This window comes from Camelina sativa, chromosome 19 (assembly GCF_030686135.1).
Source record: "Camelina sativa cultivar CO46 ecotype springtype chromosome 19, ASM3068613v1".
Classification (NCBI taxonomy): domain Eukaryota; kingdom Viridiplantae; phylum Streptophyta; class Magnoliopsida; order Brassicales; family Brassicaceae; genus Camelina; species Camelina sativa.
In genome coordinates, this window is record NC_141898.1 from 13,774,706 (window position 1) to 13,801,432 (window position 26,727).

At 39.2% G+C, this 26,727-nt stretch overlaps 5 protein-coding genes and 1 long non-coding RNA gene across 18 annotated transcripts; 4 read left to right on the top strand and 2 right to left on the bottom strand.

Annotated features, from left to right (window-relative positions):
• Window positions 1-45: 45 nt before the first annotated feature.
• LOC104766359 (DNA mismatch repair protein MSH1, mitochondrial) lies at window positions 46-12,661 on the bottom strand. Of its 11 annotated transcripts, none has more exons than XR_015591071.1 (23): window positions 12,155-12,629; window positions 11,656-11,797; window positions 11,413-11,510; window positions 11,035-11,110; window positions 10,774-10,893; window positions 10,310-10,357; window positions 10,139-10,203; window positions 9,920-10,005; window positions 9,632-9,796; window positions 9,266-9,375; window positions 9,062-9,167; window positions 8,890-8,965; window positions 8,699-8,757; window positions 8,529-8,596; window positions 8,120-8,293; window positions 7,734-7,943; window positions 7,352-7,608; window positions 7,118-7,261; window positions 6,981-7,038; window positions 6,566-6,865; window positions 5,827-6,474; window positions 5,416-5,729; window positions 46-222 (listed from the first exon to the last, which is right to left on the bottom strand). XR_015591071.1 is itself a non-coding variant. In XM_087501949.1 (22 exons), exons 4-22 carry the CDS (start codon window positions 11,080-11,082, stop codon window positions 5,496-5,498), a joined length of 2,976 nt encoding a protein of 991 aa, XP_087358075.1. In that variant the 5' UTR covers window positions 11,083-11,110; window positions 11,409-11,510; window positions 11,656-11,797; window positions 12,155-12,661; the 3' UTR covers window positions 5,015-5,495. The 11 variants fall into 11 exon arrangements, 7 of the variants coding, with proteins under 7 accessions (XP_087358075.1, XP_010488531.2, XP_087358073.1 ...); XR_015591072.1 differs by having other exon boundaries at window positions 7,352-7,604; window positions 7,730-7,943; XR_015591073.1 differs by having other exon boundaries at window positions 11,409-11,510; window positions 12,155-12,535.
• Window positions 1,922-4,808, top strand: LOC147920528 (zinc finger BED domain-containing protein RICESLEEPER 2-like). The gene is made up of 4 exons (XM_087501116.1): window positions 1,922-2,050; window positions 2,147-4,012; window positions 4,300-4,627; window positions 4,723-4,808. Exons 1-4 carry the CDS (start codon window positions 1,922-1,924, stop codon window positions 4,806-4,808), a joined length of 2,409 nt encoding a protein of 802 aa, XP_087357242.1.
• Window positions 12,662-15,354: 2,693 nt separating the features above from the next.
• Window positions 15,355-18,140, top strand: LOC104766361 (uncharacterized). 3 transcript variants are annotated; one of them, XR_015591249.1, is made up of 5 exons: window positions 15,355-16,139; window positions 16,669-16,741; window positions 16,820-16,897; window positions 17,540-17,683; window positions 17,800-18,140. It is a non-coding gene; the product is annotated as an uncharacterized LOC104766361 (long non-coding RNA). The 3 variants fall into 3 exon arrangements; XR_015591248.1 differs by having other exon boundaries at window positions 16,833-16,897; XR_015591247.1 differs by lacking the exon at window positions 16,669-16,741 and having other exon boundaries at window positions 16,775-16,897.
• A 3,018-nt stretch (window positions 18,141-21,158) lies between these two features.
• On the top strand, window positions 21,159-22,025 carry LOC147920529 (uncharacterized). Its single transcript, XM_087501117.1, has 2 exons — window positions 21,159-21,512; window positions 21,597-22,025. Exons 1-2 carry the CDS (start codon window positions 21,159-21,161, stop codon window positions 22,023-22,025), a joined length of 783 nt encoding a protein of 260 aa, XP_087357243.1.
• Window positions 22,026-22,477: 452 nt separating this feature from the next.
• LOC147920530 (uncharacterized) lies at window positions 22,478-24,549 on the top strand. The gene is made up of 5 exons (XM_087501118.1): window positions 22,478-22,498; window positions 22,581-22,766; window positions 22,855-23,150; window positions 23,409-23,859; window positions 24,208-24,549. The coding sequence occupies exons 1-5, from the start codon at window positions 22,478-22,480 to the stop codon at window positions 24,547-24,549; spliced, it is 1,296 nt and encodes a 431-aa protein (XP_087357244.1).
• Window positions 24,550-24,887: 338 nt separating this feature from the next.
• Window positions 24,888-25,941, bottom strand: LOC147920531 (uncharacterized). Its single transcript, XM_087501119.1, has one exon. It carries the CDS (start codon window positions 25,929-25,931, stop codon window positions 24,888-24,890), a length of 1,044 nt encoding a protein of 347 aa, XP_087357245.1. The 5' UTR covers window positions 25,932-25,941.
• Window positions 25,942-26,727: the final 786 nt, after the last annotated feature.

Below are 26,727 nucleotides of genomic sequence, written 5' to 3' on the forward strand. Positions count from 1 at the left end.
GCTTGAAAAAATTTAGCATTAAAAAAGTTAAAGAGAGATAAAAAGTGAACACAAAAAATGATTACACTGAGAAAAAGGTTTAGTTCAAAATATTATTACACGAAGCGACAATTACACAGACGACCCAAAATTGGTAATTGCTAAACCCGATTTCCCCGAATTGCGTGCCGTTTGCAAAATCTCAAAAAGAAAAACGACATGCATTCTTAGTGTTAACTTACTCTAATCTAGGGGTGTCAAACGGGCCAGATGCCCGCGGGCATAGCCCAATAAGAGGCAAAGCGGAGCGGGCATGGGCTTATTCATTGAAGCCCAAAATTTTGCGGGCATAGTGGACATGACCCGTTTGGTCGGCGGATTCAAGCGGGCATGCCCGTCGCGGATTGCGGTTCTGCGGATTACCCGATGGTCCATCGATCTGTGGAGAGTGGAGACGAAGACGAAGCAGAGAAGAAGAAGATGAAGGATGTTCTATCGGTAAAGATTTACAACTGATTATTTATGGTCAGATCTTAGATGATTTCATCTTCTTCTTGACATCTCTACCGATGGAACATTGGGTAATCATGTTCTCCTTCTTCTGTTCTTGACAGTCCCGATAACGAAGAGGAGCTTAAAAAGCTCGATGAGAAGTAAGTTTTATTGATTCATAATATACCACTAGTTTCTGATTTAAAATTCACAGTGGAATTTCCACTGCCGATTCAAAATATTACAACTTGCATGTGGATATAATCTCGGCAGTTCCTTGAAGGTCGTATTATTGGACTTTTGGTTTAGACTTTAGAGTAATAGATAAAGAAGTGTAGCATTTGGATTAACTGGGTGTCGTTTCAGAATTGTGTTTTGCATAAATCCTTTTTTGCCTTATGGGAATCTCTCTGTGTGTACTGTGTGGCTGCTTATGTAAAGATTTCGAGTGACCGAGTTTAAGATGTGGTAGAGGGTTTGTTTACTGTAGCATGATGTCTTAGTAATTCACATGGAGATAACCATTATCTAATGTTGTGCACTATCATTGGCCCGCATAGATAGAATCTAACAAGCACTTGTGATCCAGCATGTCATCATCAGTCAAACAATTTCACTACTGACTCTTGTTGAGTTTCTCTTACATATTCTTTTCCTTCTTTTTTTTGTTTTAGGATTGCAGATGCATAAGAAAATTTGGGTGAAAGTGAAGTACGTGAAGGCTTCACGGTGAAGCTCATCTTGCTAAGGCTCTGTATTTCATCAGGATCAGTGATAAGGTATGTGAGCATGTCAAAGTTAATAGTTAGTTACGCACTTAAAGAGAAACTTCCTTGGCAATTAAAAGTTTGTTGGTTGTGTAATACACTAATACTATAGGAGAAAGCTTTGGAGCAACTAAAACTCACGGGGGAAAACTGTCGCTGTGGGGCAAAAGATGGACTTGGTATTCTATACATTGCAACTTGCTTTCTTCTCTATGGACTTCGATCTGGTATCAAAGACCATTGACAAAGCAAAAAAGTAAAGTTTCAGTTTTTGGCTTTTTGAGACTACTACTCTTCATAAATATATAGCAACTGAAATCTTTGGATCTAACACTTTCTGTTTCTGCAGACTATATATGATCAGTCTGCAGTCTGCAGTCACTTATTGTAGACAATCTAAGACCAGCACCATTGTAGCAAATAGAAGATGGAGATTTCACAAGAGACTGAGGAAGAAAAGCCTTTCCAGGTCTGTTTTATTGACTACTAATTCCTTGCTACCGATGATGGTTTGCTCACATATCTTTTGATTGAGCTTTGGTTAGCTGGCTTATATTGTTTTTTCTATCGGTGCTTTGAAAGATAATTAAAAAAAAATATTTAGTAATTAGTAAATACTAACTAGATATTAGAAGATTTAGTCGTCGAGAGTTTGTATAAAAGCTGAAAACCCTAAATAGTTTATGCCAAAACACACGACTTCATCGAGACTTCATCGAGACTTCATCGAGACTTCATCGAGACTTCATCGAGACACACCAAACCCTGTGAGCTGTGACACACGACTCCAGTCCTCAAAGTCTATCGTGATGGTAAGCTATATTGTTCCTTTTTGTCTATTGTCAAAACCCCAATCCTATAAACTCTTGTGATATGATATCTCAGTTGGTTTTTTTTTTTTTGTAAAGGATTCAAGTGATTCGTATGATCTGAGATCAATAGACTTAGAGTCTCAAAGAGTAATTGATACTGCAAACGCTGAAGAAGAACAGAATATGTTTGATGGAGCAGAGCCATCTACAAGTCGTAAGAGAGCAGCAATTCATATTGATGTAGATGATGTTGAAAAGGACAAAGGAAAGACAACATCATCAGTACCGAAGAAGAGAAAGCAGAATAAGTTTGATGGAGAAAAATCTGGTAAAAGGGCAGCAATTGATATCGATGATGATGATGATGATCTACATGACAATGTCGTAGGAGATAAAGGAAAAGGGAAAGCTACAACAACAGAACCGACAAAGAGAAAGCAGTATGCAGATTGCTGGGAGCATTTTACAGTGGTTAAGAAGACTATTAATGGAAAACTTCAAGACAGAGCCGAATGCAATTATTGCAAGAGGGACTATGCCTACAATTCACACAAGAACGGTACACATTCTTACAATCGTCATATGGAAACTTGTAAGGTTCGGCTTAGTAAAGTTGATATTAGTAAGGTGATGCTCAACTCTGAAGCAAAGTTACAAGCTAGGAAGATAGATCATATGGTTTTTCGCGAAATGGTAGCTAAGTGTATCATTCAGCATGATCTGCCATTTGCCTATGTTGAATATGAGAGAGTTAGATCAGTTTGGAAGTATTTGAACGCAGATGTGAAGTTTATTAGTCGGAACACAGCTGCAGCAGATGTTTACAAGTTCTATGAGAACGAGACAGAGAATTTAAAGAGAGAATTAGCTCACCTTCCAGGGAGGATTAGCTTCACTTCTGATTTGTGGACTGCAATCACTCATGAGGGCTACATGTGTCTAACAGCACATTATGTTGACAGGAACTGGAAATTAAACAGCAAGATTCTTGCTTTCTATGCTTTTCCGCCTCCACATTCAGGTATGAACATAGCAATGGAAATTCTAGAGAAGTGGAAGGATTGGGGAATTGAGAAAAAAGTGTTTTCCATCACGTTAGACAATGCTACTAACAATGACACATCACAAGATATTCTGAAATCTCAGCTTATGTTGCGGAATGATTTGTTGTGTGGAGGAGAGTATTTTCATGTGCGATGCGCAGCACATATTCTCAACATCATTGTTCAGATTGACCTGAAAGATATAGGTGATACATTGGAAAAGATCAGAGAGAGTATTAGATATGTACAAGCTTCTGGAAAACGTGAGGTATTGTTTGCAAAGTGTGTTGAAGCAGTTGGTCTACAGTTGAAAGCGGGCTTGATTATGGATGTGAAAACTAGATGGAACTCAACATACAAGATGCTTGATAGGGCTCTCAAGTATCGAGCTGCCTTTGGTAATCTCAAAGTCATTGATGGGAGAAACTACAAGTTTCACCCTACAGAAGCTGAATGGCACCGATTGAAGCAGATTTGTGAGTTTTTGGAGCCTTTTGATGAAATCACTAATCTGATCTCAGGTTCAACATATCCAACTTCAAACTTGTATTTCATGCAAGTTTGGAAGATTAACAATTGGTTGATATCGAATTCACAGAATCAAGATGAAGTCATCAGAAGTATGATTGTTCCAATGAGAGAAAGGTTTGATAAGTATTGGGAAGAGGTTAGTGATGTCTTTGCAATGACAACAGTGTTTGATCCAAGGTTGAAGCTAACACTGGTCAATTATTGTTTTGGAAAGAACGACAAGGGTTCTGCTGAGATAAAGATTAAACATTTGCGTGGTAAGCTTGCTACTCTTTTTGAATCTTATGAGAATAAGTCCATTTTCACATCATCTTCTACAGAGACACGTGAAACTAATCATCAAACTGATGAGAATGAAGGAAAAAAAGGGAGTTTTGGCAACTATGATGTAAGTATTCAAATTCTCACTCTCTTAGGCTATGAAATCTTTTACGTAGGCTATGAAACTTTAGTTACGTACACTTTTTGAAACTTTGGTTACGTACTTTAGTTATGATCTCACTCTCTTCGGTTTGAAACTTTATTTACGTACACTTTTTTTGTGGTTTAGGTGCAGTTTGGTTTGTTTTAATTATGTCTTAAGTTGTTTGAGAAATGTGCAGATTTTTTTAAAAATGTTCATGTCTTGTTAATTTTTTTTGTTTGAATACTAAGATTAGTTTTATATATTTACAGGATTTTATTAACTTTCGCAAACAAACTGTTGTTACTAGTGGAAAGTCTTCTTTGGAAATGTATCTAGATGATCCGCCGATAGACATGATAGAGTATGAGAGTTTGGATATTTTAAAATATTGGAAAGATAACTCTCAGCGGTATGGAGAACTGGCGTCAATGGCTTGCGACCTCCTTAGTATACCAATCACAACAGTAGCATCTGAATCTTCTTTTAGTATTGGAGCTCGAGTTTTGAACAAGTACAGAAGCCGTCTTCTCCCAAAGAATGTTCAAGCACTAATATGCTGCCGCAATTGGTTAAAAGGTTTTGAAGCCTATGAAAATGGTAAGCAAACAATTTTCACATTTTGGTATTGATTGTGTAACTTTTAAGTGATATATAATTACCTTGACCTTCTTCTATTACTTTACCATATGTAGAGAAGGATGAAGAATTTGATGAAGATGAGACACTACCTTCTTTCCAATCAATTGTCAAGCTTGATTTGGTTGAAGAGACATCTTGACCTTGAGATTTTTGTTTTCAGCTTTCCATTTCAGTTTAATACTTTGGTTTAATGTTTCAGTTTAATACTTTGGTTTATTGTTTCAGTTTACTATTTATCTAATTTAAATTTCAGTTTAAACATATTCATTATGCGTTTGCGTTTCTGTATTGGTTATGGCATTGTTAGCTCCATTATCACAATTAAAAGCTAAGTGCACATTTCGGTTTCTTATTAAACAATCACGTACTTGTTTTGTCATAAGAAATCATGCTATAAATAATACAAGAACCATCGATCACAAAACCGTGGACGATGTCATAACCGGTTAATAACCGACATTAGTCAATGACTCGATGATGTGTGTGTGACTGTGTGTTAGACATAAATTTGTTCACAAGCAGCAAAGGCCAAACCGTAAGTACTCGCGTCGTCATCTTCTCTAACGAGTCAGAGACTCAGAGTTGTGCCATAGTTAGAAGACGCCCGCGGGCATGCCCATTAGTCCACAAAGATAGGCGGAGCGGGCATGGGCACTGATACGTCGCCCGCCGCCCGGTTCACTGAAAATACGGGCCCATCACGGGCGGTCCGTTTGGGCGCGGGCATGCCCGTTTGACACCCCTACTCTAATCCTACCCAAACTAACTTGTGCAATTTGCACAGAGAGAGATGATCGAATTACAAACAGACAGCTAATGTTTCAAACTAGGAGATACTGACTACGTCTGGTGTACTCAAGCTTGAGGACGTTCCAAAATTCCGGTGCTTTCCATCGGCTAGGTTAGCCAGAGAGTAGCCCTGTTCATGTAGTTGGTTAATCAGAAGGGTCTCCAGCTGGCAAGCCATGCTCTTACCTTTAACCATAAGGTATAAAAAACTTGACCCTTGCAGTCCTTCTTTTGCTCGATGCGCACGTATTCTTCCTTCAAGATCATCCGTCTGCAGTTTCATAACAGAAGAATCCTCATAATCAATCACTTCGGTTTCCTGTCTATATTCTAAGGGAAATTTACTAATACATGGTCACAGTACGCACCTGTCCAATGTACAATTTCTTATCAGGTCTACGCATCACATATACACATGAAGAACCAACGGTAGATGGAGGTGGAAGCTCACGAGCACCAATTGAAAGACATTCTAATGCTTCAGGCTCAATCATCTTTTTTCCACAGATTTTAATGATAGCTTTTGCTAAGTCTTTCTCCAAACTTCTCTCAGAGCTCACTGGTTTGCAGATCTGCTGGTCATTGTTGGATGGAGTTACGATTTTGTTGGGTTTGACAACTTCAGATGATGCATCTTTTGCATAAACCGAGAGGTAAAGAGCTTCGGCTCTCTGGATCAATGACTCGGGAACGCCTTCCCTCTTAGCTGTTTCAAACGCAAGACTCTCTCGGCAGACTCCATCTGTCAATTTCCATGTTGGCTTCGTTTGCCCTTCGACGTTTTCGGCTCCCATTGCTTTATATGTGATGTTTTTGGCTGTAAGAGGTAAACTGAAAATTCCATGGAGATGAGTAGATACAATACCCAAACAACCACTTGTGTCAAGACACTCTACCACACTACCAGCGATACAGGTGCCTTTTGCTGTCTCTGTCCCTCGGCATATCTCATCTATAAGCACTAGGCTTCTCGAAGTAGCCTGGCTTACAATAGATCTTATTTCCGACATTTCTACCTGATGACACAGAACCAGATAAGAGAATATCAAACATTCCAATTCAAGAGTTCGGTTAATTTTGGAATTGAATTCTAGTAGTATATATTACCTGAAAAGAACTTTTGCCATCTACAGGGCTGTCATAGGATTTCATGTGAAGCATGATGGAATCAAAGTGAGGAATACAAGCTGATTCAGCTGGAACCATTAAACCGGAAATTCCAAGTAGAGCAGCTGCACAAATCGATCTGAGCAAACTCGATTTACCACCACCATTGGGTCCAGTTAGAAGGAACAGTGATTGCATGTCAACGGTATTGTGAACAGCAGTTCCAGAAACTACATCAAACCAATAAGGTGATAGGCCTGTCAACTTCATTCGACCGGCACCATCTAATGCTTTTGCGCCCTATATTAAATATATATCAAAATAGGTGAGAAAGAACATGAGATATAAGAATAAGACAGCCCAGCATGTTTTGCATGTGTTTGTCTACAAACTTCAACGACCAGCAAGCATATACCTCATCTGTATTGAATCCGACAAGTGTTGGAAAAACCCACTTTCGTCTTCTCCCTTCACTGCAGTTGTGCACAGTACTTGCATTAAAACTACAGAAATGTATTTTTCCTAATGGGATTTGACTAAGCATAAACTTACCAAGCATGGGCAAATAATGCTTTTGCAATGACGAGAAGCATAGATGCAAAGACGAGAACATTTATTTTTGTTTGCAATTTTATAGATAACTCCCTCAACAGCTCCAACACCCGGGCTTTAGCGTTTTCACTAGCTTCATGGTATCTGCAACAAAAGTATAATATGACATCAATATCTACCCCAGTAACATTGAACAAAAATTTCTATGGAACGTTCATTATATAGGAAAACAACCTGACTAAAGCAACTTCCACCTTTGGGGTTGTAAACCACTCTTCTCCAACCCTTTTCCCTTTCGAGTCTAAAGCAGGTTTCAGTTGTTTAATTTGCTCTTCCCCTGCAGTACCAGCCCAGATAGATGGCGTAAAACGTTTCCCCTTGAACCAAACAGACTCATGCTCTCTTGCATATGCAATTTCGCCCTTTGGGCCACCAAGTGCAGCAGTGGTGGCCTTAATTCTTGATATAATAGGGTGAAAATCCTCAGCTACCTACACATGGATGTTTCGTTACTTTAAAATAAGACAAGACCACCAGCACCATTATATTTAAGCAAAAACAATACCATATGTAGGAGCATATTTTATTACTAAAAGAAATAAGCTTCAATACTAACCGCTAAAGATAAAGCCTCAGCTGATTTTTCCACTTGAGTGATTTCTTCTTCTATATGAATTCCCTTAACGCGACCTCGCCATGAAGACTCCATATCATAAAAGAACTCATTCGGAACATTAGCGCATTTACTAACATTTTGATGACTTTCATTGTCATCTATAGATATCATTTCACCAATTGTATCGGAAGCCCAGTGACATTCATTGACCTGGCATGGAAACGAAAAGTTGAACTTATACACATACTCATCAGCTGAAGAGATCAGAATTGTATATAACTAGATAGATTAGAAAATTCTCTGAGCTCGTGTCAAGGAATAGGTACCCATCATCAAAGAAAGCATACAAACACAAACTCAGAGTCATCTTAGATGATTAAACTTACAAAAGTTTCAAAGTCAATCTTCAAACCAGTAGCCACCCAGGTAGGCTCCATCAACAATTTCAGGATTTCCACAAGCTCAACATGTCTATGCATATGTAATACTTCATCAAGAACATTCTTTATTCGGCAGAACTCAATGTAGTTGGCTTCCCGTTGCTCAAGTAGCTTCACAAGCTGCCAAAAAGATGTATATAGAAGTTAGAAGCTGACCATGGACTAATTATGAAACCTGCATTCATTAGTATAAGTAACCGATAGCTTGTAACCAGCAGTTTTCTGTTATGCTACTATAGTGACAAAGGAAAAGGTTTTTCTTAAGCTCATTGTTAGAGATGAAAGTTCCATGGGCGAAAACGGAAAGTTATCAGCTTTCAGAGAGTTCTCTGTAGCAAATGACTTTTAGTTTTACCTTAGCAGAAGAGACGCAGGTAAACTCTGGAATTGAGCACGTTACTGTGCTCATGAGCTTGCACGTTTCTGCAAAGGCAATAGTTTCACAGGCAGAATGAGAAAAATTAAGTCATAAAAAATCTAAGAAACGGAATAAACTAAGAAAATTCTCCACATTGGTCAAATTACCTTGGATTTTCAGAGCAATATCATAAGCTGGAGGGTTTAGTAGAAGATCCCGCACATACCTGAAAGGAAAGAGACACCAAATGAAAAAGGCAGAGATTGTCCCCCAAAAAATAATAAAGCAAAACTGAATTCAAACGGGAGCTTTGGATAATATAATTAGTTTTCCTTCTGTTTCAATATCTTTTTCTTACAAAGAAGGCAAGCCACTGCACGTAGATGGGAGTAACACCTTCAACAAACAAGGTATTCCTTCAGTAGGTAAGGCACCTGCCGTACCACAAAATATATATTAGCATGCTTTATCATTCCAAAACTCCTAATCTTCCTAGTGAAACACAATTTATCAAGAAGAACTATGCCAACCAATTTGTGTAGCTGTTCCAAGATGCAACGGACGTGGCCGGTTTTTCGAAGGTACATTGACATTTCTAAAGGAAACTTCATCATCAAGACCATAAACGTCTTTGACCTTTGAAAAAAAAAAAGTAAATATTTGATTATTCACCAAACTGAAATGTCACAAGCAAAATGCAAATTTAATCAGCAGCCAAAGTTTGTAGTTATGACCCTTGATAAGAGCTCGGAAAGGGTATCTCCTTCAAACCATTCAAAATTCCTGCCACTGCATTCTCCCCAGAGTAGACCCCCTTCCCCAAACTCTCCCCAGCGGCACGTCCCTGGATGGCATAATATTCAAGAATTGTTATCACAAAAGACCATAGAGCTCTAAAGCTAAGCTGACATGAATCATGAATAGGATTTTTCTTCTAACAGTCTCCTCACACTCTAAAGTGATTGCTAGATCATATGCTACCACCTGGGCGTACTTTTGCTCATGTGAGGATAAGGTGGCACAATGTCTACATTTGGCATTATCTTCAACAATTCAGAGATGCTAATACAATTTAGAATTCTACATAGTATAAAAAAAACCTGATGCATTGTGCCTCAAAGATGCATGTAAGAATAGATGATGACAGCGACGGGTGCGGAGCTTAGTAACCAAAGCTTCTTCTGTTAGACCATCATCTAGCGAATATGCTTTCATAGTCTCGAAAATAGATAACATGCAATACCCCCTTGCTGAACGAGATATCCCTGTACTTACAGACAAAAATCAAGTCATGTAATACTCATATACAAAAACATGAAGACTTGAAATCTTGAATAGGCGCAAAATAATATTTCGCTGACTAACAACATACCATAATAAACACTTACCAACAACAGGCATTGGTTCAGGAAAGTCAAGATCGTGGTCAACACCAACAAGCCCATATACATAAGGACTTCCTGGATGTGCATGCCTATATAATTAGATGTGTACATGTCAAAAAGATGAATGTCAAGAAGAAAAAAAGTTTCAAGCTTTCCTGGAAATAGGGCAATGAATACTCCTGCTTGTGAAATCAGAAAGTTTTGGATTGTAAATTATTATACCCTGAAATAAATCGACCTTTACGAGAACGTGCTGGTGTTGGCCCCTGAACTTCCTCCACAATGCACTACAGTCCCGAACAAAAACATGCAGAAACAGTCATATAGAATACTTGTTATTCAACATGCTTGAGAGACATACAGATATCGTAAGAATTTTCTTTCTCAACTCACCACTGAATAACCGTTGCGTGTCAAGTCATCCAAAGTCTGTCGAAGATTCTGCAGAAAGAAAGAAAAATTTTAAACTGGGTTGAGAGCAAGAATTTGTGGGAACGAAAAACTTAGTTGTAGACAACAAAGGTCTGAAGGGAAGACTAAGAATGATAAACTGTAGCAGAAAAAAAGTTTGATATCAAACAAAAAGCATCAAAATTTGATTTCGTGTAAGAAGCAACGGCAACTAAAGCAGCTATTTATGTAACTTGCCGACTACAACTTTCAAAGACTAAATAGAATGAAAACAGATTGTACTTTACTAAAAGCAAATATTCAGAAACTGTGATGTTCTATCTTTACTGCCCTTAAGAATATTTGGCAGTGCTCTTGATAACCAGTGTTTTTTGCATGACAGTACCAGAGACTACACATCAATGCCCTTAATGGGAGTATGCTATAAATCAGAAAGGATTGTGTACCACAACTGGGCAGCCAGCCTTTGGAACACTGTCTGATCGAAGACCACCAAAAGGATTTAGACCAGCATATTCAACGAGTATACAAGCATCTATTCCAATAGCCTCATAAAAGTCTCCTACCTGAAGAAAACAAAGAATTGCAGCAAATTTCTTCATAAGATTCGATGAAGTAACAGAGATCACAAAACGCATGATTTAGAACAGCAGCAAAACCTCTTAGAAAAAAATTCAGAGAGATCAAAAAGAGAAAACACAACATACTCTGCAGAGCAAAACTTCGCGTGGAAACCTTGACTTAAACTGCAACATCTCCCAGTTGAGGTTTCCATCTTTTAGACTGAGATGAAGAAAATCCAAATCATTCCATAAATGAAAGCCACGAAGAATTGGAATGAGAACTAATGGATTGTTTCCAACTCAATTACTTACAGCCTAACAACTTAAAATATGAGGCTCCAAACATCTTTCTGAATCTCAATAAATATCCCTCAAGGAAGAATCAAGAATGTTAGTCAACTAATTCATACTAAGATATACCAGCTACTTTGTCAGTTAATAACCAAGCTCAAAAAGGATTAAAGGCAGACACCAGAAAAGTAAGATGAAATCTTCCAATAGTGTTAGAAGAAGATAACTAACCTTCCGTTCCTCAGGCTGGGGTCCAAACCCAATAAATTGGTGTACATAAGTCTTTCAATAAGCTGAAGTGTAGATGGTTTCTTACATGTCTGCAACCTCTGAAAAGGCAAAGAGATACAAATCAGTATATCTATATTGTTATTTGTGTGCATCAGTCAACTTCTATCATCACTAGTTATATAATGAAACCATATCAAGACTTGGAAATTGTCAACCAAAAAGACAAAAAAAAACAAGGCTTACCTCCTTCCACCAAACCAAATGAGAGAGATCTTTGTCAGTGAGAACATCACTTGACGTCTTAACTTTCTTAGAAGCCGTTGTGATTCCTTTAAGAGCCTTTCGATCTCTGAGACAGTGTATCCCCTCAGAGTACCTTCTATTACTGTCGATACAATTAAAACACACATCATCTTAAAACAGTTTCATAACAAGATTCTCTCAGGAATCTAGACCCAAACACCAAAATTCAAAGATTTGAGGTACTCAGAGATTGCAGACATGTAAAATTTGGTATGAACTAATCTTATCCCCTCAGTCAAAAAGATATCAAGAAGCCCTCGATTCTAATTAGGGGTACGAAGTCCAATAATTCAAAACACAGTAGTTCAAATTTACAGAAAAAAAAAAATCTAAACTTTTTCCTCCATGATTTGAAAAACGTAAGCTTTTGAGAGGTACAGACGCAGGCACGCACACAAGATACAAAAGGAGGGAGAAAAGGAGGAGGGAGGGAGATTACAGTAGGATTGGGGAGGAGGGTTTGAGGGAATAGTAAGTGCGATATGAGGACCGGAAGATGAAACGCCATTTGGGCAATGAAACGACCGCATTTCTCGTGGCAATCCAATGCATCTCTCTCTCACACTCCCAAAGTCCCCAAGTCTCTAGAAGAAGAAGAAGAAGAAAAGCTTTCACCTTTCGCCTTTTTCTAGGGCTTCTTTTCCCGCCAGAAGACGACGACGACGGACGGACGACTGTGTTCTCTTCTTCTCTCTTCTTTGTCTTCTATTCTTCGTTAATAGTTTAATGGAAATTAGGATTTTAACATATCGCGCCAGCTTATCCGCTTTACCCTTCTGCAAACGAGGGATCAACAGCAAGGAGTGAATTCATCCTTATCAGCTTCAATCTCATCTAGATAAATCTTGAAGGCAAACCAATCAGAAGGCGAAAACACTATTTTCACCAAGTCAGCGCAATTCGTTAGGAATTACAAAAGTGATTGTAAACTAAAGAAGTTATGCTTATTTTTTTTTCAGCAAAAATGAATTATATTAATGATTCAGAATAATCCTTGTACAAATGTTTTCATAACCAAGAGGGAGGTGAAAAACACCCTGAATAAAAAATACTAGATTTACAAATCGGCATGACTAAAAGCATGAACACCAGTATTTAATATCTTGAATAATACTCATGATAGATATATCAGAAACCTCTTTGTGAATGATCTTATAGAGAGTTTCATTATCTCCCTCAAATACGACATTGGTCAGGCCTCTAATCTAAGTTTGTTGAAGTGCTACCAAAAGCACTTTTGCTTCCACTTCTAGAGGGATGCTACATGACCTAATACTGAGGCTCCCCAGCCTTGAGAACCGCCATCATGATCTCGAAGAATCCAACCGCCTTTAGCCTGATTTGTGATCGGATCAAAAGCCGCATCATAATTGCATTTTGTGTAGGGAGACAAAGGTATTCTCCATGTTTTCCTTTGGCTTATTCGTAAGGAATTGTTTGTCAAGGTGGTTTCGTGGGGAACATGATTCCAATCTCGAACATCTGATTGTGCACGGAGGACAATATGTCTCGGAACTTCTTGAATACCTTCAAAAATAAAAACATTTATGCTCTTCCAAATATGCCAAAGTAACCAAAAGGGAAGATATGCATTATCTCGCGAAGTATTGTGGTCAGTAGAATACTCAAACAGGGCCTCAATGAAAGCTTCCAAGGTTGAATAACTATTGTAACAAAGGAAAGTAGGTAAGTTAGATGAAAGCCATATTGATTGAGCGAAAAGGCATAAAAAAGTATGTGTTCAATAGTTTCATCTGCCTGAAAGCATCTAGGATAGATTGGATCAAGGTTCATTCCAAGAGTACCAAGTCGAGTGAGAGTTGGCAATGATTTGGAGAGAATACGCCAAAGAAAGTGTTTTATTTTTGGTATTATGTTTAATTTCCATATTTTTTGTTTAAGTATAACTAATCCATGAGGTATGGGTGGTAAATCAAGAGGTTGGTTTGGATTGTGCATTGATAACCAGTAACCTGATCGAACCGTGTAATCCCCTGTTTTATTATAATGCCAGATGATTTTGTCAGGAAGTGTTGAGCGTGGTAAATAGATATTGCTGATCTTTTCGTGATCTTCCTCGATGATGTTGTCTCGGATCTTTATGTTGTCCCAGTGGCGATAGGCTCCATTCGAGCAAATAAAGTCTCCAATATATGAATTAGTGTCCGCAACTGAACTAAAATCCAGCTTGGGCAGATGAGTTGTTATTACATTATCATGATTTACACGAATACTTTGACCATCTCCTACTACATATCTGTATCCTAATTTAATAATTTTCATGCCTTCTAATATTGATGTCCAACTGTATGACTGATTTGCTCTCTGTTTTGTGTCTAGAATGCTATCATCTCTGCAATATCTACTTTTAAAAACCCTTGCGAAGAATGAGGTAGGGTGTTGTATCAGACACCAAGCCTGTTTGGCAAGTAAAGCGTCATTGAAATTCGTCAAATCTTTGAATCCTATACCTCTTTCACGTTTTGAGTATTGTAAACATTTCCAAGCTTTCAATGGTATACCTCTGTCGTGGTTGCCTTTTTTCCACGAGAACTTTTGTAATATGATTTCAATTTCAAAGAGCACTCCCAGAGGAAGTTTAAAACAAGACATAGAGTAGACTGGCATAGCCATAGCAACAGACTTGATTAGAATTTCTTTACCAGCAGGTGATAAGTATCTACCACGCCAAGGCGCCGTTCTGTCCTTAACTTTATCAATGATGTATCGGAACATTTCACTCTTCTATTTCCCAAACTGTTCAGGCAAACCAAGGTATTTACCTCCACCCCCATGATTAGGTGCAAAATAGTCTTTAATTTGTTCTGTAGTTGACCCGGAACTCGTGAACCAAAAGTAATTAGCGATTTGTTTATATTAATCTTTTGTCCAGAGTAGTATTCATAGACCTCGAAAGCCTCTTTTATTGCTTTACAATTACGTGCATTGGCTTGGCAGAAATATAAGGAGTCATCAGCAAATTGGAGATGTGTGATAGCTGGAACCCCATTACCTATGCGTAAACCCCGAATATCTCCATCTCTCACTCTAATTTTAATTCAATAGCTCATGATGTCTGCACAGAGTATTAAAAAATATGGTGATAACGGGTCTCCTTGTCGGATACCTCTTTCAGGAACGACCATCTCTTGAGAGCATTCATTTATGAGAATGGAATAGTTAACAGAACGAATAAAGGCCATGATCCATTGAATCCGTTTTTTTGAGAAGCCAAATAGAACCATCTTTGTTTCAAGGAAATCCCATTCTACTCTGTCATAGGTTTTTGTGACATCAGTTTTAATGGCCATATAATTTTTCCAAACTCTCTTTCGAGACTTTAGCGAGTGCATGACCTCATGCACTATCATGATATTGTCAGTGACCAATCTCCTAGGTATGAAAGCAGCTCGAGTGTCAGAAACAATGGTGTCCAGATGTTTTTTTTAGTTTATTAACTAAGCATTTTGAAATAATTTTATACAAAACATTGCATAATGCTATAGGCCTAAAGTTCGAGAGAGTTGCAGGTGTGGTTATCTTTGGTATGAGGCAGATGTTTGTATGATTTATACTTGACTTTATATAAGAAGTGTTCAAAAAATCTTCTACCTCTTTGATTACATTAGGGCCGATAATATCCCAGTATTGTTTGTAAAACTTGCTGTCAGTCCATCTGGACCAGGGGCTCTATCATCACCAATATGCGAGAGTGCCTCATATATTTTGTCAGATGTGAAGTCTTTAGTAAGATCTTCATTGATATTTGGCGTAACCGTGGGTGGAAAGTCTCCAAAGTCTATTGGGGATACCAGTATCCTGCTAGATCTGTAGACATTGGTAAAGTAATCTTGAGCATGGTCCCCAATGTTTTTCTCACCAGTATATTGATTGTCCTCTACATCTTTAATGGATGATATCAGTTTTTTTGTGTAACTAGTTTTAGTGCTAGCATGGAATAAATCTGCTTTTTGTATGCCAATAGTATTCCTCGTCTCTATAAGCTTTACTTAGTTCATCCTGTAGTCGAGGAATGTGCCTTCGAAGGGATCTATTTGTGCTTTCCATAGCTCTGTTAAGCTCCTTCTGGTAAATATCTATGCGTTTTGATGAGTTTATGTTGGCGGTGTGTTTTCTTTTGGTCATCAATCGTCTGCAAACAATTATCTGGTCACAGATGGAGTAGTAGTTGTGTTTTTTGCACCAATTCGATTCTCTATCAACAGTTTGAGCGAAGTTATCAATTTCTGTGAGGCATTTATCAAATCGAAAATGTTTTGTTGTAGTCTTTTGTGTAGGACTAATGTTTGTTAAAATAGGTTTATGATCCGAGCCATTGAATTCAAGGAACTTAGCTTCTGCATTGGGAAAGAGTGATGCCCATTCAGAGTTGATCATTACCCTATCCAAACAACATTTATTGTGTAAGTGCGTCTCTCTCCAACCCAGGAAAACCTATCACATTTTGATTTTAAATCTGTTAAATCACAACTAGCTATCATATGATTAAATCTTCTGAAAGTTCATGCTTTTCTTGAAAGGCCACCAACCTTCTCTAAGTTACTTGTAATTTCATTGAAATCACCTGCAATCATCCATGGACCGATACGAGTAGACCCTAATTGTTCTAGATAATCCCAAAAGAAATGTCGTAGACTTGGGTTTGGGTTGCCATAAGTTATGCTTATTTTGTTTGTTGGATTCAACTACACTATACTTCTTCTTCTGCTTTCTCTCTCTCTCTCTCTCTCTCGGCTTCGTCTCTTCTTGGTGAGACTGAGAGGTGAGAAGATTGTTCTCTTCTGATGTTTCCTCTTCCATTTGGTGCCTTTTGAGTCAGTAGAACCAAAAATTCATCAAACTGTGTTATAAATTATTGAAATTTGTTTTCTTTGCTGTCTTTCTTGTACATTAGTGAGCATTGTCTCATCTCTTCCTTTGGGGCTTTTGTAGAGACTTCACTTCATGACCTTTTGCGAATCATGCTTTGCTTTGGTTGGCTGTTTTACTCGTCCTTTTTGCAATGGTATGATTAATGTCTTTGTCTTCTTGTTTCAAGGTTCCATTTTTCAGACTCTGTCTTTGGCTTTCAACTCTGTAGCAGCTTTCATTTACAGATCTAAACCCTATCAGTCGTGTGCTATGGTTTATCTCTCACTTCCCTTTTCCAGATTCCAACCAAGTACGTTATGCTTCAGAACCCATGATACAACTTGATGATACAATATGTTTGGTGCATTCTTATAAGTTTATCTCTTGTGTTAGTGATTGCTGCTGCTTTTAGAGTCTTTAAATCTATTGTTTTTTCTTTGGACAAACTACTTCTTTACACAGAGGAGATCATTGGAGAATATAATCTGTTTTTGTTCTTTTAAGTGTTCTTATTTGTCATTTTTTTGTCTTATGAGTTGTTGAGAATTTGGGTTATGACTAGAATGTTTTGCTCTAAATGGGGAAATGGCAAGAACAAGTCTTATGCTTATGAATGAAGTTGACTTTGGCTTGTAGTAGCGATTTATGGTCTGATGATTTTCTAATAATACAGATATATAGTGTGATTAGGATTCTAACTCAAGTGTCTTTGTTATGTTGGGTCATTAACATAAGCGAAATATCTTGATAGTTTTTTTGTTATTCTTGCAAGTGTGATAAGCTTTTGAGATACCATGATGTCATAGCCATGAGCTTGTGTTGATTTATTTTAATTTTGCTGATGGCTTCTTCCTTTCTTAGCATTTAGCTTAGCTCGAATCCTAGCAGGCTGCAGCAACGTTTGTTTCTTCTCTCTTTTATCTTATCCCCAAACTTCTGTTTTTCTTCAAAGTTTCATACGTACAGAGAGATGAGTACTGGCGACAAGCGGTTCAATGGCGGAGACGATTTCCCGCAGGAAGAAAAGGAGAAATGTTGGGAGAACGCAAAAGGTTGTCCCTGGAATGAACAAAGATAGATGGCGCCAGGATGTAAGGTTTGTAAGGCCTTAAACCAAGGTTTTCTTTGAAACACATTGCTACGAGTTTCATGCCTTTGATAAAGACAAGGAACTGACTGCCGAAAACTGTCAAATTCTGTCTGCCCCTGCAGCACAAGGGTTGAAGCCGGATACATTTACGCAACAAGAGATATGGAGCTTGTTGAATCAGGTCTCTACAATGACATGTAGTTTGAATAGGCTTTTCTGTGGTTAGGCTTAGATTCAATGAGGTTTAGTCTTAGATGTATCTTGTAGACAAACCCCTAGGTTGTTTTTCTGTGGTTAGGCTTAGATTCAATACTAGATTGATCATGTTCCAGGCTTATATATATGACACAGTTTCTTTTTACATATGAGTTGTTTCTAGATTGATTTATGTCCACACACGGTTCTTGGCATGATTTTGTAGTTCTGTTAATGTTTTATAAAAAATATTAACAATTGTCTAGCAGTTGATGGTTTTGTAGTGGAAGCAGTGATGACGATCCAGAAGCTCTATAACATGTTGTCCCACTTGAGTTTTATCTAATATGTTTTATTTTTTACAACTTTTAGCCTTGTCTAATCTTAATGTTGTAATAGGCGTAACATAAACAAAATGATAAAATGAAGACGTTTCTCAAGTCTATACAAACTTAAATACCCAAATGAATATTATCAGTATTAAGAAAACAAAAACCACTAGAGCCAACTAGTTAATTTTGCATAAATCTATTATGTGAAAAGAAATAAGAAATTTGTGGTGAGTTAATGCCATGTGGATTAACAGAATGCATGTACAAAGTGTTTACGGTTTACACAACAAGGCCAATGGCTATTTTTGCATGTAGTGTCTGCTTATTTAACTGAACCAAGTACGAATCACAAATATCCCAATCACATTTCATCTTCTCCCTTTTTAGAAAGACTCTATAAAGGAAACTACAGAGTTAATCGAAAAAAACTCTCTCAAAAGCGATGGAGAAGGTGACGGCGGATCTAGGGTTTTGAATGGGTGGCAGTGGTTTCGCTACGGGTTGCTCTCGGGTTTATGCGGTACCCTGTTTCTATAGATTCTCTCTGGTTCCTTGTTCCTTATGGAAGGAAAGAAATGGCATTGATGGTTCTCGCAAGTTTGTCTTTGTCTCCGTTTGGGGATATGGTTTTCATTTGGATTTCTGGGATATTCGTGATAAGTGGCTTTTGGAATGTGAGATACGATCGGAATCAATGGGATTTCTGGGATATTCTGGATCTCTTTCTTTTTACGCTTTGATAGGTCTATACGATCTTCTAGCGCCGAAGTGAATGGAGATATGATTTGGGACAGAGGTGTGGTTTTAATTCGGCTCAGATTGAGACAGTTTGTGTTGCAATGGAGATTGACAATGATTCGATTTACTTATTTTGGATACTCTTCTGGTTTATGCGGATCAAGAGGCAATTATTTGCCATTTATATTTCGAATCTTTGGGATTCTTTACTCGATGGTTGCAGGAAAAGGGATGTGAGATACGGTCAAAATCAAAGGGATCTGAGATTGTGATATCCCGGATCCCCAACTTCTTGTTCTGCTTGCATGATGATAGATATGCACGATCTTCTATTACCGGTGATATCGACAATATGTCTTGGCACAGAGGTGTGGTTATATTCCAAATCAGATCGAGACAGATTGATTTGCAATGGCGTTGCAATGGCGATTGGCAATGATTCGGCTCTTCTATTTGAATGATTTAATGGTGATCTCATATATCTTTCTAGGCTTTGCGGATCAAAAGGATATCAATTGCCATTTATTTATCGAATATTTGGGATCCTTGGCTCAATGGTGTTGGAAAGTTTGGTTGTATGTAAAGGATCGACTTCCAGTCCTCAAACCTCATCACAACATCTTCACTCTCTGGCTTTGCATGTTCCGATGGAAGAAAATGAGGTGCGTCCTTTGCAGAGCTACAAAGGGGCTGTCACAAATGATAGGAACAATGGAAAAGGTAAGGAAGGGGAGAGTAGAGGATCAGCGCATAACAAGGTCGGTCGGCGACCACCTAAAGGGAAGCAGGAGTCAGGGCTAACGATCCGGTCTTCACGGGAGGTTGGTGAACCTTCATCTAAGCCCCGTCGGTTCACTAACTATGTGCATTTCAATGACCATCGTCATATGGCTAGAAATGTTGCGGCCGCTGCATCTGATGGTGCACCTTCTCTGGGTATGGTTCCGGTTGAGGATTTGGAGCAGGGACAAATCCCAGTTCCTGCTGACCAGGAGTGACGCAGTCTTTGACTATTGGTGTCCCACCATTGAAGAGGGTCTGGAGACCTCTCTTCCAGGATTCAGGATCGGTCACACATTCTGATCTGGGAAGGTGGCGGTCCCAAGTACGAAGGCGACATTTGTAGTTGCGGCTTCATTTGGTCAGGTTAATGGTTTGCCAGGTACAAGGTCAATTGTTATTGATGATGTGCAGACTGATCCAGTAGAAGCGAGTCTTGTTGAGGTTCCGGCGCCTACTAACGTGATAGTTTCGGTAATGGTTCAGAAGGATCGATGGGGTCAATGAATGATTCTGAGGAACCTGTTGATCAGCAGATGGAGGAGGTAGAGAATGAGGACGTAGGTACTGAGGTGATAGATCCAGAGCAGCAGAACGAGGGAGGTGAGGATGACTTGCTGGATGATCCTATTTTGGATCCCGAGGTGGTTACTGCAGCTCTTGGGGGGGAAGGTAGTGGACCCAGGGGAAGATTCCATGGATATGAGTACTGATGTAGGTGCAGAATCTGACATGGTTCTGCCGGTGGACAAGGTTCGCAAGGCGAAGCCTCCTTTGGCCCTCAAAAGAGCAGCTTCAAAGAAGTTGAATGTGTATCTGCGCACAACACCAAGGAAACGTCCTGCCCCTAAAGATTCAACAGGGGATGGAGCCAACCCGAGGAACCAGGAACAGGAGAAGGGTCCAACTGGTGGGTCAAAGCCACCTAAACCAACGTTGGATAAATGAAGATTTTAAGCTGGAATTGTGAAGGGCTTGGGAATAAAGCAACTATTGGGTATCTCAGGGATTTGTGGGGGGGGGGGAAGCATAGGCCTGAATTTTTATTTTTATCTGAAACTAGACAGCCTTTTTCTGTTTTGGAAGCTTTTGTTGGTCATTTTGGTTATTCAAATTTAAAAACAGTTGATCCAATCGGTTGTAGTGGCGGTTTTGCCTTATTTTATAATAATAATTATGATGTTTCTATTTTATTTGAGTCTAATCGATTGATTGATGTGGAGCTTACTTACAAAGGCCAAATTATTTATTTTATTTTTGTTTATGGTGATCCGGTCCCAACGAACCGGGACTTCGTATGGGAATGGTTAACGCGGATTGGTTTATCTAGAGATTTCCCTTGGTTTCTTGTTGGCGAATTTAATGAATTAAACGGTAACCACGAAAAGTGTGGAGGGAAACTCCGCCTTGCGTCTTCTTTTGTGGGTTTTAATACTATGATCTGTCACTGTGGTTTACTGGAGTTTCCTGCGGTGGGGGACAGTTTGTCTTGGCGCGGCTGGCGGGATAAAAAGCCCATTCGCTGTCGCCTCGATCGAGCTCTAGCAAATGAGAAGCTCCATGACCTTTTCAGTGATTCCTTCACTGAATACTTACCAATGATATCTTCAGACCATAAACCAGTATTAGCATCCCTTGAGGACAAAATCCAGCGAAGGGGGAGCAGGTTTCGGTTTGACCGTTGGTGGCTTGATAAAGAGGGTTTCTTTGGTGCTATTTCAGAGGGTTGGGATTCTAGGGGTGCGGGAGCATCCATAAACTTAATGGATAAGATAATTAAGTGTCGGCAGGCAATCTCTAAGTGGTAGAAAGCGCAGGTTCCGTACGGTCGGGAAACGATTGAGGAGTTAAAGACTCGTTTAGCGACCGCTCAGGCGGATGACTCTGTTTTTGTTGAGGTTATTTCAGAACTGACTTGGAAGTTGCGAGAGGCTTATAGAGACGAAGAGATTTACTGGTATCAAAAAAGTCGGAGTCGTTGGATGTGTTTTGGGGATCAAAATACTAGTTATTTTCATGCCCAGACGAAGCAACGAAGAGCTAAGAATCGCATTGTTGGGCTTCATGATGAAGCTGGACATTGGGCGACGGAGGAGTCTAAGATTCAGGGTATAGCTACCTCTTATTTCCAGGAAATATTTACCTCCACGGATCCTACATATTTTGAGGAAACATTGGATGAAGTTTGTACGTCCATCACAGGTGAAATTAATGAGGCACTGACGCAACCAGTCACAGAACAGGAAATTAAAGAGGCTTTATTTATGATGCATCCTGCACCCCCAGAATCCCACCCCTCTTAAATTAATGAGACACTGACGCAGCGGGCATGGGATACGGTTAAGGATGATTTGAAGCTTTTAGTAGACTCTTTCTTTCCAGAGGGTGGTTTCGATAAACGACTAAATATGACAAATATTTGTCTTATTCCAAAAGAGGATAAAACGACCCGGATGTCTGAATGGAGGCCTATTAGTTTATGCAATGTCAGTTATAAGATTATTTCGTAGATCTTATGTCAGCGGCTGCGTACGTGTTTGCCAGCACTGATCTCGGAGACACAATCGGCTTTTGTGGAGGGGCGGTTGATTACCGATAACATTTTGATTGCTCAAGAGATGTTCCATGGCCTCCGTACTAATCCCTCTTGCAAGGGAAAATTCATGGACATTAAAACAGATATGAGCAAGGCCTATAATTGGGTGGAGTGGTCTTTCGTTGAACATTGATTACGGAAATTTGGTTTTTGTGAAAAATGGATATCTTGGATCATGTGGTGTGTGACATACGTTTAATATAGAGTATTATTAAATGGCTAACCTCATGGATCCATAATTCCTTCTCGAGGGCTTCGTCAGGGAGATCCCCTGTCGCTATATCTTTTTATACTTTGTACCGAGGTTCTCATTGCCAATCTCCGAAAGGCAGAACAGTCTAAGCTTATTACCGGGATTAAGGTGTCGACTGCTTGTCCCGCGATCTCGCACTTAGTATTCGCAGACGATAGTCTGTTCTTCTGTCGGTGTACGAAGGAGCAGTGTAAGGTTGTTTTAGGGATCCTAAGGTAGTACGAACGGGTTTCTGGACAGCGAATTAAATTTCAGAAATCTTCTATTCAATTTGGGCATACAGTGGATGCATGTTTGCGCGAGAATTAAATTTCAGAAATCTTCTATTCAATTTGAGCATACAGTGGATGCATGTTTGCGCGAGGAATTGAAAGGTGTATTGGGAATCACCACATTAGGTGGTATGAGTTCCTATTTGGGTATTCCTGAAAGTCTTGGTGGGGCAAAAACAAAAAAATTCTCCATTGTTCAGGATCGACTGCAAAAACGGACAGATGGCTGGCCTGCTAGGTTGCTGTCTAGAAGGGGGAAAGAGGTAATGATCAAATCGGTGGCGACCGCTGTGCCTACCTTTGTCATGTCTTGTTTTAGACTTCCGAAAACAGTTACACGAAAACTTACTAGTGCGATTTCTAATTTTTGGTGGAGATCTTCTGGGGAAACACGAGAGTTACATTGGGTCGCTTGAGATAAGTTATGTGCTGATAAGCTGGATGGAGGTTTGGGTTTTTGTTGTTTGGATGATTTTAACACTGCATTTTTGGCTAAGCAACTCTAGCGGTTGATCTTGGTTCCAGACTCGTTATTTACGAGGGTCTTTAAAGGTTAATATTATAGGCACTCTGATCCTTTGGACACTATTAAATCTTATTCTCCGTCCTATGGATGGCGGAGTATGGTATCTGCTCGCTCTCTGGTGAACAAAGGACTTAATAAATGGGTAGGATCTGGTGATTATATCTTAGTATGGTCTGATATCTGGATTCATGTTCAATCCCCGAGACCAGCATTGCGTTCGGGATCGCCAGCCGATCCTACGCTTAGAGTTGAAACTTTCATTGACAAGACCTCAAACTCCTGGAATTTGGCTGTGCTTTCGGCTTCTTTCGAGCCGGAGGATGTTGCCCTTATTTCTGCATTACCTCTTGGTAATTTTCCCACACCGGATAGATTGGGTTGGCATTTGACAAAAACTGGCCTATACACCGTCAAATCTGGGTATCAGGCTTTGCATCAGAAACTGGAAACCGCTGCTCCTGTTTTTGGTCCCAATATTATTCCTCTTCAGGCATTTGTTTGGCAGCTTTGGTGTCCACCAAAAATCAGACATTTTTTGTGGCAAGCAATTACGGGTTGTGTGGCGACAACAACTAATCTGCGGTGACGTGGGTTAGGTTGTGATCTGGAGTGTGCACTTTGTGGAGAAAAGGAAGAGACAATCAACCATGCCCTTTTCTTATGTCCTCCAGCTAGGCAGGTTTGGGGTCTATCCCCATTTCCGACATCCCCGACCTGTTTTCCTTCAGACTCAGTATATGCAAACATGGATTATTTATTTTGGAGAGTTAAACAAACTCCTTCGATTAATATGTTCCCATGGATTCTTTGGTATATTAATATGTTCCCATGGATTCAGCAATTTGGATTCCAATCCATTAGCAATCTTACAGATAGCGAAGGGGAAGCAAAGCTTTGGTTTTTGGCACAGGAAGATGCTCTGGGACCCTCGCCTCCTGGCGGTTTTCGATCGACTTCTGGTCCTACGGTTAGTACTATGGACGTGACTGATAGTATGGCACCAAACACCGATGTTTTGTGGATGGATCTTGGAAGGCGACTGACCAATTTATCGGTAAAGGATGGTATTGCATTCCCCCTGAGGGGGAATCTCCCACTATGGGTGCATCCAATTCTCGTCGTAACTTGTCACCCCTCCATGCAGAAGGGGAGACCCTCATTTGGGCAATGCGGTGTATGATTGGTGCGGGTAAGGAGAAAGTTGTTTTCCTCACGGACTGTTCTGATTTGGTGAAGATGGTGTTTTCGCCTTCCGAGTGGCCTGCTTTCAAGATATATTTGGACTTGTCCTTCAAAATTGTGTGGCTTGATCCACTATCAACCACAAGTATATTCTTGTCCTCAGCCATTTCTATAATGGACAAGAATTTATGTTTTAAACTTAAAGTAATAAAACAAGCAAATATATATTGAAGAAAAATAAAATAATTGAATTTAAACCAAAAATAATAATCCAAACAATAATCCAATCAAATGCAAAGCATAAAACATAAAATTAAATCAAGACCACATTTGAGTTTAATTATCCTCTCTCAAGCAATCGGAAGTTTCATAATCCAATAGGTCATCCTTCTCATGGTCGAAATCACCTTCACAATCGAGATGAACCAGGTTAGCTTCTGGATTCTTTTTCAAATTCTCTTGATAGAGATCAACAAGGTGCTTAAGAGTTCTGCATGTCTTTACCCAATGGTTTTCCATACCACATCTATGACAAGTGGACTTGGTCTTATGTTGCAGTTTAAATACACCGCGGCCTCTACCCCGACCACGGCCGAAGCCTGATCGGTTCACACGGCCTTGACCACCAAAATTGTGTCCTTGGTAGTTCCCACGACCAGGACCACCACGTCCACTTCCTCCACGGCCACGACCATACTTGCCCCTATGGACATAGTCAGACTCTTTAGTCTCTTTCGGCTCTTTTGGCTCTTTAGGATTTTTCTTTGTCATGTCAACCTTGTGTGCTTCTGGTAATGGAGCTGTACCAGGAGGTCTCAATGCACTATTCATCATCAATAGCTCATTTTTCTGCTCAGCAAGCAGCAAACAAGAGATGAGACTTGCATATGTCTTAAACCCCTTTTCATGATACTGTTGTTGAAGCAGTATGTTGTTGGTGTGAAAGGTTGAGAATGTCTTCTCTAGCAAGTTCTTCTCAGTAACCTCTGTACCACATAACCTTAAGATTGAGACTATCTTAAATAGCTCTGAGTTATACTCATCCACGGATTTGAAGTCCTGGATCCTTAGGTTTTTCCAATCAAATTGAGCCTTTGGGAGGAGCACCGTATTTTGGTGTCCATATCTGTTTTTCAACACTTTCCAAAGGTCAAGAGGATCTTCAACAGTGAGGTACTGGTTCTTGAGACTCTCAGCAAGGTGGTGGCGTATATGCATAATTGCCTTGTACTTATCCTTTTCGGCACATTCAACCTCATCCTCAATGCATTCGCATAAATCCTTTGATTTCAGATGGATTTTAGTGTCCAAAGCCCATTGCAAGTAGTTGTCTCCAGAGACATTAAGGGCAGCATAGGAGAGGTTGTTGAGCTTTGTCATCTGCACAATACAGAACAAACATCCGATCATTAGCATGCGGTATTTGAGACCGTACCATGCAACAATTTAAGGCCATGCGGTATTTGAGACCGAACCATGCCAATCACTTAGGGCCATGCGGTATATGAGACCAAACCATGCCACTCTATTACACTCAAATTTCGTGGATCATGCATGAAAAACAACAATCCTAGATAACATATGAACTAGCATGCAAAGTTTTCCTTTTTTCTTAAAATTTCCTTTTCTTAGATTAAATTCCTTTTCTAGTTAGGATTAAGACAAAATTTCAGGAAATATTTTCTAGGCTTTTTAGGATAATGTCTAGAATTAATTTGGGAGTTATCCTAATTTATGATTTGAATTTTTTCATGCAAGCATAGAACAAATCCGATTTTAAGATTTAATATTATAGTTTTGATTTTTTTAAAACAAACAACCATAGGTAATCGGTTTTAAACTTAGAACAAGCTGCTTAATAATTTCTCTTATATATTTCGAATTTGAATTTCTAGTTCTAAAGCTTTCATGCAACCGAATTTACAAGCAATCAAACAACAATAACAATCGGATTTAAACAACCGAGAACAACCAGATTAATTTTCTCTATGAAATTCGAATTTTAGGTTTTAGTTCTAAGGATTCATGCAACCAATTCTCAAACAAACAATCAACATAACCGGATTTTAATCATAGCATAATTGGTTCAATTTCAAACAATCTAAACAGCCTTAAACCTCACAACAACCGATTTTAAAGTTTTAGGGTTTTAGGGTTTTAAGGCTTATGAACTTGT